The sequence below is a fragment of the Seriola dumerili genome, unplaced genomic scaffold, assembly GCF_002260705.1.
Source record: "Seriola dumerili isolate Sdu_G_001 unplaced genomic scaffold, Sdu_1.0 BDQW01000043.1, whole genome shotgun sequence".
Taxonomy (NCBI): domain Eukaryota; kingdom Metazoa; phylum Chordata; class Actinopteri; order Carangiformes; family Carangidae; genus Seriola; species Seriola dumerili.
In genome coordinates, this window is record NW_019174298.1 from 896543 (window position 1) to 908572 (window position 12030).

The following is a 12030-nucleotide window of genomic DNA, read 5'->3' on the forward strand; positions in this document are numbered from 1 at the left end:
CACACCGACTTAGGGTCAATATCCACTTCTGTTCATATAAAGCATCTTTGTCTTTGAATTCTGTTAAAAGCATTCCTGGATTTACTTGGTGTGGCAGGCTGATACTTCCTACCATAGTCTTCAAGTCTGAATATCACAGAAAATAAATAATTCAAAAGAAAAGTGCATCCATTACTACATGCCACAAACATCCACTAATGGCATTTCATTATTCAAAGTAATACGTAGAAATTGTTGGATTAGAAGGAAAATCAAAACATTTAGAATTGTGGCTCATGATGTGTTAATCACACCACAAAAACAGCTATTAATATCTTGTATTGAAAAGTAACACAATAATGTGTTCTCTCAAAGAAGAGAAGTGTTAAATATGTTAAGAGAATTGTGGCATTATAATACAGGGATAAGCTCAAGAACCCGTCAATGTGATGACCGACTTTTATTTTTTTTTTTTAATAGATTCTACTGGCTGGCGTGGGGAGTATAGCAGGCTTTCCTAAATGATTTTTCATTTGTGTTGATCACCTGCAGGTCATATAGTACCTTCTGAGCACGTGATATGTGTAGATTACTCCATCTGTTATGTTTGTTTGTCTGAATTTAATCTCAAAGAATTTTTTTTACATGACATTATTGCAAAGCAAATATAAAAGAAAATTAAAGGCATTTTCAAAATACGTTCCGGTGCCGCGTAACTCTGCGCAATTAGTTAACTGTCGAAATCTATCAAAGAGCATATCAGATGTTGAAGCGACATGCTTATAAAGCAGTGGTGGAAGTTTGATGGCTAATGGTCAATGTGTTTTTCCCATACATCTGTGCATAGACACTCGAATCGTGGTTTTCAGACCGTGGATTTTACAAACATGAACCTATCTTGCCCTTTGGTCACAACAGGCGCGGGATTAAAATATCGGGTTTCTCGGAAAGATGCCAGCGGTGTGGTAGTTTGATCCGAAGCTCCAACGAGTGTTTCTTTAAGTGCGTGTGGGGAGTTTTCCTGCACCGGGTGATAGGAGGGGTTGGAGAGTGACGCTGGCTGCGCCTTGGTGCTGAGCGGAGCGCTCACCTGCAGATGAGAGAGCCGGGGAAACTCGGGGCAGAGCTGCAGCACACTCACGGAGCGCGCGGAGGGACGTATCAAACAGTCTGACCAAGAAGGGGGGGAATTACACAATTATTGGAGAAGAATTAGGAGTCGACCCTCTTTCTGGTTCCTCGTCCAGGCAGCCCTGACGCGCTTGCTCGCCACGATGAGAACTGACTTCGCTCTGGTCCTGACAGCAGTCCTTCTTTCTGCCACATTCAGGGTGAGAATTCTCATTTTTAGTACAGCTTGTGGTGTGTAGAGGAGTTATGAGAGTGTGAGTTGCAGCGTCTCAGAGGTGCAGGGTTTCAAAGCAATAGCACATAAGCTCGAATAAAGTCATGTAGTCGCATGGAGTGCAGTGTCCAGCGTGCTGCAGCAGCAGCGCAGAGCAGCGCCGGCAGTACAAGTACGCTAATTGGTCCCCTAATGAATTTCAATGTATGAGAGAAAAATAAAGGAAAAAGTAAGAGTCAACCATCTAGTGGTGTCTTCTCTGATACGAATCTCGCTGCGGGTTCATCGCTGGGGTGCGATATCCTAATCAAGTTGAAATGAATGCTCAATTTAATCGCCAAGGTTGATGCTTTTATTCTTTTTCAAACTAATTCTAGTCATCCCGCTTATTCTAGCGGTGCATTCATTTACGATGCTTCCCTGAACAAAAAGCAGTAGCCTGCAATAAGTCAAACTTAGTTGTAGGGTGCTTTTCAACCTTTTTCTCGTCATTTAATCAATGAAAGCTAAATTAAATCGGCGCCGGTGGGCTACTCCTAACGGCGCACGAAACAGCTCCTAAATCTCTCTCTCTGCCGCTTCTGGGACCGAAGCATCGCTCTCATCTAAATGTGGTGAAAAGACACAACGATATTTTACCCCTGCGTTATTTCCTACCAGGAGACGAGGTAAACTACGCATTATACCTCCTCCTCATTTAGACAACAGTCTGCTTTGGCACCGATGTGTGTGTGTGTGTGTGCGTGCGTGTGTGTGTGTGTGCGCGCGCGCGTTTACTTGTGTGGCTGTAGTGGGTCAGATCAATTTAACCAACACTGAGCACTACATGTTGGGTGCAAAGTTTTTTGCAGGGCATTTTAGTAGTGTACAGACAGACAGACACACACACACACACACACACACACACACACACACACACACACACACACACAAGACATGCACTGCTTTGTTCCTCCGTAGTTCTCTGGACCCCTCTGCTCGGGAAGACCCACAGTCAGGAGCTAGAAAATTCTGCTGCATTCATGCAGTTTTCTTTTTTGTGGCTGCATACTGTGTGTCTCACTTAACCCAGAGCACGATACCTAAAAAAAATCTCATTTCATCTGGTTTCTTTATGGAGCAAGTTACACAGCACATTTGATCACAACCATTGCAATGTGTGTGTGTGTGTGTATTAAAATCAGCAATGTGCTTACCCAGGGGCATATAGTTGATAAACTTGTTGAATAAATTTCTGCTAACTGCTGTGCTATATGCTGGTTTTTACAAGCCTCAGGGCCAAAGAAAAGAGAAATCAATGGAATCCATGTTTATCGATGTCTTACATTGTATTCTCTCCTTTCCAGAGGAATAATGGGGAGCATGCTTCCAAAGGTCCCTGCCGACCAGGCTTCTCACAAAGCTTCTACTCTGTGCTGATTTCAAGGGATGTACTGCAAGGCCAAGGCATACTTAAAGGTGAGACCTTTAATTGGCGAGTCATTTCTTTTGCATATCGTAAAGACGATTTACGGTGTGAGTACAAGAGCTCCCTCCCTGCACTCAGGCCAGTGAAAGGAAATAATATATGGTGACATCTATTCTTTCAATGTTAGGTCATGCATTTTTCAGATTATTGAAGTAGCACCTATGCATATGGAACATTGATGTAAAACAGAAAAATTGAAAGAGTAGATTCAGCCACGTGACCTGATCAGAAGCTAGTCAGTGCTGTAAAGTCGGTACACTGGTCTGCTGCTGTAGTATTATAATAGCAGCTGAGGGCTTGAGACGAAGAACCGCTCAAACCTGTTTTGAAAACTTTTATGCAAAAGTGTACATGGATACAATACATGCTGTCTATTACATTCCATCAGCTAGAATTTAGTTTTGATTTCTGACATTGTTCAACCTCTTCATTATTCACTATCTTCATTACTATAATCTTACATACTCACATTCACACTACAACGTCTTACCCAGTTTTGTGTGTTGCTCCAATTACACAGTGAGCCAACCAAGTTTGAGGGCCCGATAGTGCAGGAAATGGAATCGACATCCTGTGTCTAATCTGGCACTGCTCCTGCCAATGTGGGCTAATTGCAATTCTCTATTGATCCCAATGGTTTTTTTCTCATAGCTCAGCTAAGCTGTATTGTTTTGCTGTGGGCGCACAATAGCTCTTTTGTGGGTCGACTGTGTCTTCGGCAGCTGCACAGTATATATTTCTCACTCTCCTTAGTCGTAAGAGACCTGGCGGGTATACAGCTGTCTAGACTCTCTCTCTTGAGTGTGCGCATGCACACAGACTCACACGCACACACAGACATTTTAGACTAAGGATATACAGTACAATAAGGTACAGTATATTATTTTTTGGTTGTTTTCTTTCTTGTGTCTACATTTGTGTTTGCCCTTTGCTGGAGTGATATAAGTCTGAAGGAAGTATTGGCTAGATTTTAGTGTTTCATATATTGTAGCCTGGCTGGAAGTGGGATTGGATATGGGACATTGTTGCTGGTAGTGAGCTTGTTCAGCGTGTGGTAGTGATGTCTTCAGCCCAGCAGGGGGTGTCAACACAATCACAAACAATCACAGAATGAGCCATCACTGCTGCACAGGAGCCATTTATTTCAGAGAGCATTATTTATCTGGTTTGGTCTCAGGGAGATGAAATTGTCTGTGTCTTCGTTCAGACATAAACTAATCTTTAGTGGCCTAGCAGGGTTGTTTTCTGTATTCGCATTTCAATTTACCACTAACAATAGATTTCTCACTGTGATTTTACTGCACATTTAGTTTTTTTTTTTGATAACATATGCCACACTAAAGTCAGTTTAAAACATTGCTGTGTTACCAGACCAAATAAACCACAATAGTTTCGACTCATAAGACATGCAGACTTAATGCATTTACAGTCACAGTTAATTCACATTCAAAGCTCATGCTTTAATTTAATATTTATCATCTGTTTCCTCTGTGTTGTTTGAAGGGATTCTGCTAAAGTAAGGTACTCATCTTTGCTGTGACACACTCACAGCTGCAGTGTCGTCTTCATGTGCATCTGAGAGCACAGCTGCAATGGCCGGGCGCACACACAAGCATCGTATGTGACTTACAGGGCTCAGGCAGTTGATTTATAGTTGGTGAGGGTGTCACTGGGGGGAGGCAGGAAGCGACTCTGGAAAGGCTTTAATAATAACATTGTTTAACCCAAAACCGTCAAATGGGGGCAGGAGTAATGACACCCACTCATGCACAAACCCACTCACGCACACACATATACACACACAAACATATATATTCATGTTAGCCACCGGGGGGATAATGGGAGGGACAGAACTAGGACCTCGGCCATGATGCCTGGGTCTAGACAGGAGGTCAGGAGGAAGGAGGAGGGTGTTACATTTCACATTTTATCATTTTGAGTCACTCTGAAGTACCAAATCACCTAAAATGTAAAAGCCAAGTGTAGTTATTGAAAGCACCACAGCAGATATGACGACAAAAAGCCAAAGCCGAGAACAAAGCCAAGGCTAAATCTTTCCAAAACGTGTATGAAATCTCTTTTCTTCTCTCACCCATTCATTAGTCATTTTCATTTTCAGCCTTATCATGAGTCATCTCCAGTTTCCCATAACTTTATTTTTGATTAATCTTCCTTTAATGAGCTGTTATGCTCATTTAGATCATTTACTAAGAATTGTGAGTGTTTGGGCAAATTAAGGTTTTTCGTTGGTAAACAATACGTACAAAGTCTACACACTGCATTGTTCCTGCTGACTGAATTGATTCGCTCCGTACTTATCTGGAAAACCCCTACCAGTTAAAAAGTTAATGGCTGAAACACACATAATATACCAGCAAAACTACACAGTGTCCTATTTTCATATAACTGGACTGTTGGACTTTTCATTATGTTACAGTTTGACTTGCATATCTTCCAACACTGCGTATTGATAATGTTGGCTGACATCAGTCTTCTCTTTACATTTTAGTAGCAAAGTAGTTACTGCTTTAAATTTGCCAAAACTAAAAAAAAAACAACAACAAACAAACAGCAAGAGCTCAAGAGGTGAGATAATGGATTTAAGAGGTGAGAGGTCACATTCATCTTGTTTCTGTGTGTGTGAGTGCATACATGTATGTGTGATACATTTAGAGCTGAGGGCGCCTGCTGTCTTTTATGCCTGGTTTTCATTAGAGCCATGACAGCTTCTTGACCACTCACACACTCAAGGCACCATTAGAGGTCGAGCTCCGCCAGGCCTGGTTATCGTTACACACTGAATGACCAACACATGTACACACACACACACACACACACACACACACACGCACACGCATATGCATGCGCGCACAAATAAAAAAATAAAAAAATAAAAAATAGAAACCACACCAAAAAAACAAACACACAAAAGAACTATACTGTTCTCACTGTTGTAAAATTAGTATAACAGAGTGCCTATTCAGTGAGTGTCTGTTTCAGCCATGTAGAAGAATATAGTCTGTTGTTAAAATAATTTGAAGGTTTGATATTTGGATCAACAATAGATGCTGTCATGATGTTTGGAGTGTTTTGTATCCCACAGACGAGAGAGCCTGAGTTGGGCCCCAGCCAGACTCATACAGATAAACAGAGCCAGCAAACGTAACCTCATCCCATGTGTCCCTGCATCCCTCTGCTGTTTCTGTTCCTGGTAATGAAAGCCAGGGATGGTGGTTTCAGCTCAGTGAGCCCACTCTGCTGACCTTGGACTTTGTTTGGGTTACTGGTGGTTTTGGGCAGCCCTCACTTTCTGCATGTGTGACTGTGGTTTTGTTTGTCTGTGTGTGTGAGTGTGTGTGTGTGTGAGAGAGAGAGAGAGAGAGAGAGAGAGAGAGAGAGAGAGAGAGGTAAGGAGGATTGAACAGATAAAAATTGTGATGTATGTGCTTTTTTTTTGGACATGTCAGTACCTGAGCTATATGGACGCTGACATCCTCACTGTAGTTTCTCAGAGGGAAATGGAGATTTTCTCTGCAGTCATCACTTTGTTTTTTGAGCGTCCACTGATGCTTGGCTCCATTTTGAAAATTAGATCCCTCCAGTCACTCATCAGGCACAATGAATGGCCTGAATGTCTGTATTAAGGTAACCATATCTCTCCTTAACCTGTGTCTTGGCCAGGCCATAGACTGCATTGTACTCACAAATACATTTCTGATGCACTGTAAGCACTTCTAAATTCCCTTTATCACACTTACACACACAGAAAAACTCCACACACATGCACATACACTAAATGTCTGTTGCAGTCACTTCATATGCTGCCATTCAGTAGATATTCACCACACAGCTGATGGCATTTAAATCTATACCTTGCATCGCTGACCCAGATTCCTTCTTTTTCTCTTCAGTGCCACCTTGGTGCTATTACATTCAAAGTATATTCTGGCTGTTGCCCACTTTGAGAACAACCAGGAGAACTGGATGAGAGAGCTTTGCATTCTGAATAAAATGAATTGTTCAGAGCCTTAATTTTCTCCAGGATAATATTTCCAACAATCTCTTCCAGCGGGCATCCAGAAGGCCCTGGGTGATGAGTCTCACTTGCCTTAGTTGGTGAAGCTTTCCTGTGAGGCTTTAGGTGATTTTTCAAAATCCAATAGCCTGGCTGTTATTTTGCTGTAGGCTTTGTATTCTGAACATAATTTTGCAACTTGAAGTGCAGAAGATGATATACAGTAGGGATCAATTTCACCCACAGTTTAATGCACGCAACTATTTTCATATGAAAAAATGGCTCAATATCACAAATAACCTTACATGATCCTGTGCCTTTGGTATTAATAACATATGAAAAATGAGGGTAAAATGACCTTCCCTTCTTCCCAAAATCAGAGCTGGCATGCACACACACACACGCACGCACACGCACGCACACACGCACACACACACACACGCACGCACACACACGCACACGCACACACTCCAGTTTGTCAGAGGTGGTGATGTTGGGACAGAACTCCTCTTCGAAGGATTGACTCACGGGAGCCTGAATAAAAGATGCCATTTCTTTTCACACACTCTATAGGGATGGACAATACATCAGTTTTCTCTTCCCCTTCAACCTCAAACAGAATTAGATTGTTTTGATTTCCTGTTTACCTTTTGCCCCAAATCTCATGACACACAGCCTGCAGTGTTATCTGGGTTGATAGCAGACAGGCGTCAGCGTGGAGATTAGACATTGTTGGAATATAACCTCCTTTGTTTCTTTCTATTTCAGCCTAAATCACTCTCATTGTTTTCCCTCTGTCTTTATTAGTTTTGGATCATGGTATCTTACTTTATTCTAATCTTTTGCAAAGGCTCGTCTTTCTTTGATTCTCTCTTGATGTTGTTTTGAAACATTCATGTTTCGTCTCTGCAACCCCCTCTTATATAACAATCTAATCTCTGGTATAATGCAAAACAACAACGCAAATCCTTCTCTCTCCACCATCTGTTTAAACCATTACATGGTTTATTTCTAATTTTTGTGAGGATATTCAGTCACGGAGACAGGCGCAGACACATCCTTTTTTCCATGGTTATTAATTACAGAAACGCACAAGGCTGACATTTGTTGAGTGTCTGGCGAAGTGAAGAAGACACTACAGACATACTGAAGTGCTGGTTTATGCTCTTCGGACCAAAGGCTAACCTGACCCCAGGGAGCTGTTACAAATAGCCAGTTGACACATATTTACTTTACGTGTAACTTCAGGCCCGATGTATGTGTCCAATAGTTTTAAAGAATTGTGTGTGGATTTTCCAGAGAGGCTCATATAGATGATTTAGCCACATGGTTCAGTGTTTCTTTCCCTGTTAAAGTCTACACATGAGTGGTTTATGAGATAAGCAGGGGGGGTGGGCGTTACACCTGCAGGAGTTCCTTTTGATTAATACTGTTAGGCTTGGGAACTCATGCTGTGGAACACTTATGTGCTTTTGTGTGTTTGGTGTGTGCGTATTGTGGTTGAACGTGATGTGTGCACTGAGGTAGTTGTCCGATGGTCTGTGCATAGTGGATATCCTCCAGGTTTTTCCAAGCTGGTCATTAGAAAGGGAATCAGGACAGGATGAGAAAAGAAAGAAAGCAGGTGGAGGCCATTATTTTTTAATGAGATTTTTGACATCCCCTCCCTTTGTTTTGAGAGGAGGGACAAAGGAGACAGGGCGGGAGGGTAGGGGAGTGTGGATGAAAAAATGGGGGTGACTTCCTGCCGAATGAGTTACCCTGCAGTGTGTGTGTGAACTCTGCATCCTTGTCATCTGCTCAGTACATTAAGAGACCTCCTGCTTTGGTATGATGGGCCTTCTGGGGTCCTACAGTACCAAGGTTATGGCCCTCCTGAAGACATTAAACCCGTTTAAATACTTTGCTTGGACTCTAGCTCTTTAAGGCACAGATGGTCTGCATGAGCTGTGAAGGCTGCAAGATGACAAAGGGACACTATGAGCTCTCTCTCTCTCTCTATCTCTCTCCCTCTATCTCTCTCTCTCTCCCTCTCTCTCTCTCTCCCTCTCTCTCTCTCTCTCTCTCTCTCTCTCTCTCTCTCTCTCTCTCTCTCTATTCAGTTAATTTCAGTATGCTTTATTGGCATGAATGTCAGGTGAACAATATTGCCGGATTGCCAGTGTCAAGGATTACACAATTCAATAGTGATATGAGAAAAATAAGAAACATAATATAATTCACCAAGAAAAATAATTAAATAGATCAAAAAGAAGAACAAGAAAATAGCAAAAACAGTGAGCGCATGTTTCACGTGTGTGTTTTTGTGTGTGTTCTATATGTATAATAGGCTATATCAAGAAAATTATTTGTCACGTTCAGTGATGCTGTAGATTCTGTTTCTTTTCGCTGTCATCTAGCTCTGTGAAGTTTTGGATAAACAAATAGAAATTTTAAGAAGTATTCCACTCTGATATTATATTTGTCACAGGTTGGGAGGAAGTGCATCTCTGTCTGTACATCACCTGTCGTGCAGTGAGCAAAGGTTCTTTCCTATGTTTGACTTCTGATGTCGTCAGTACTCTGTGGTTGGACTGTGGTCACTGAGTCTGTATTTGGTCAGGATCTGCCTCTGCTTTGTATCTGTGACAGTAAAGAGAGACTCTGCAAATTTATATTCATTGTTAAGGGCCAGATAGTAATTGTTTGTTTTGAGTTTTGGTTTGATTTGTCCAGTGTTCCAGATCAGGCACCTTTTCTTAATGTAATAATTTGGTTTTATCTGATTAGTGGTTGGTATAGGAGCTGAAATGTTTATTGTGTCTGTGTTGTTAACCCTGCTAACCATTTCATTTGATTGTCACTTCCAGCAGTGGACAAAGGGGTGTGGTTTAACTTTATCTACATGTTCATTTCTGTGGCAGGATTCAGACAAAGAGGGCGAGTGAGGCTATGTTATTTTCTGTTGACCATTATGTTTTGATTTGAGTTTTCTAACACCACAATTGCTCATCAACTGTTATAAACTGTTGTTTCAAATAAACAGTGTCAAACTCATATGGCCTAAGCAATGGATTTATACAAATGTGTCACAGTTAAGAGCCCATGTAGTCTTTTGTGGCTTTCTTCACTGGACAATAATCACTAAAGTTGGAAAGCAATGCTTGTCAGAGGTTGAACAGTATGTCTTTGGGGCTCAGTTGGGGCATTGGTTGGATTACACAGTCAAATATTTTAGTACAAATTCTAATTGATTAGTCTGTTTTCTAAAACTGTCATCTAACTGCATAAAATGCTCAGCATGTTTTTTGATTCAATGTCAACCACAGTTACCCGAGGCACTGATTTTGAGCCCCAGGTAATCATAATAAGGGGTGTAATGTAGATGGGTGTGTCCTAATTTGAATTTTATTTATTTATATTTATTAATTTCCCTTACATCTGGGCTTCTTTTGGAAGATCATGATTTTAGATTTGTCGATTTCATAAAGAGCCCAGTTCTGCTCCAGGAGGCCCAGGTGCTGCTGTAGTCCTTGTTGTGTGGGTGACAGCAACACTAAGTCATGAACACAGAGCAGGAATTCAACTTCCCTTTGGTACAAACCAGAGGTTCCACATTGCTCCAACAGCACTGCTAGGTCATTAATGTAGATGTTAAATAGAGTTGGAGATGAGCTGTTGCGCTGAAAGATGCCTCTCTGTTAGTGAAGAGATCTGTAGTTTTGTTGCCAACTTTTTCACTCTACATTTATTACTGACATAAATTGACTTAATTTAGTCACAAAGTTTACCCCCTTGCACCGATTTGGATCATTTTATAATATAATCCTTCTTGCCAAATAGAATCAAAAGCCTTTTTAAAATCAATAAAACATGCAGATTTTTTAAAATTTTTTTGGGGTGTATGTGATGATTAATTAGAGTGTGTAGAATGTAAATGTGGTCAGTAGTGTGGTGATTTGGTAAAATGCCAATTTGCCCTTTACTCTGGGCATTGTGTAACATAAGGAAGGCCAACATCTGGGCATTGATAACCCTGAAAAAAACCTACCCCTGATTACTACTCACACAAATGCCTCAGTAATTGTTAGGGTCTAATTAATCTCCTTTCTTATGTACTGAGGAGAGAAGCCCCTGGCTCCAGATCTCAGGAAAGCAGCCTGACTGAAGAACAAAACTGAACTACTGAAGCAGGTCCTGTCTGAGCTCAGGGCTGCTGTGTCTCAGCATCTCTGTCCTGATGCACACATCACACGCTTTGTCCAATTTTAGGTTTTTTTATGTTGTTTTCTAATAGTGTGTTATTGTTCATGATTGACATTGTTACGTGAAATTTTCTCCTATTGTTTTTAAAAATTACCTTTCCAAATGTTTCCATTTTTGTAGGGTTGTCTTTTTTATTATTTAAGTTCAATTTCTTTCAGAACTGATTTTGTTCAATGGACTCAATTTCTCTTTCTCTTCTTATGTCTTATTATCTGTTTGTATTCTCTGTGTATCAACATAATTTTGTCTCAGGATTGCGTTTTGTGGCTGATGGTGTTTGAGGTTTTCTGCTGTCTTAATTATTTTCTGACATTTTTTCAGTCCTTGTCATACCACTCTTCCTTTTTCTGTCTCTGTTTAGATGCAGAGCTGTTCTTAGTAAGACCTGCTTTACTGGCTGAAACAGCTGAGAAGGCAGAGTTCAAAAATGGGTGTTGTATGACCCATGGGTACTGTGTACTCATAGTACTGACTACTGAGTAATGACTACTGAGCACTCATGGTTCAGAATGTCAACATGTTGACGAGCGTCGCGGCTGGTGTGATCCCATCACAAGATAGTCTCTAGTTTATGATGAATATAATTTATTTTTCTAACAGCCAGGTTTAATTGCTTTGGGTTGAAACTGTACATAGAGATATGAATTCATTAGATCAGTGATTTCAGGTGAAGTGAGTACATTTTCTCTCTATCTCATACACACATGCACATTTTGTCTGAGGTTAAAAAGGGTTTTTCTGTTGGTAGTGTGAGATTAACATTGGCCAGCAGCTGTTGTAAGGTGTCCCTGCTGTCTTTGGTAAAATAGTTTGTCATGGGGAGCAAGAGTGATGCAAGGCACTCCCAGGACTGTTCTTTTGCTGGGCTGTGGTGGACAGGGATTACACCAGCAGGATAACGATAAGCCTACAAGGCTGTTTTCTCTTTGCTCGAGAGTCACACTGACCATGTCCTTCAGCTGGGCTACTGTCAGAGTG

General features: G+C 41.2%; 1 protein-coding gene across 1 annotated transcript in view; it reads left to right on the forward strand.

Moving 5' to 3' along the window:
* Positions 1-1191: 1191 nt before the first annotated feature.
* The window catches only part of LOC111217407 (cadherin-4-like), a 226301-nt gene continuing 215462 nt past the window's right edge, over positions 1192-12030 (forward strand). The window contains exons 1-2 of the mRNA XM_022739264.1: positions 1192-1310; positions 2671-2782. Of these exons, the coding sequence (XP_022594985.1) occupies positions 1254-1310; positions 2671-2782 (169 nt within the window). The 5' untranslated portion in view covers positions 1192-1253. The remainder of the gene's footprint in view (positions 1311-2670; positions 2783-12030) is intronic.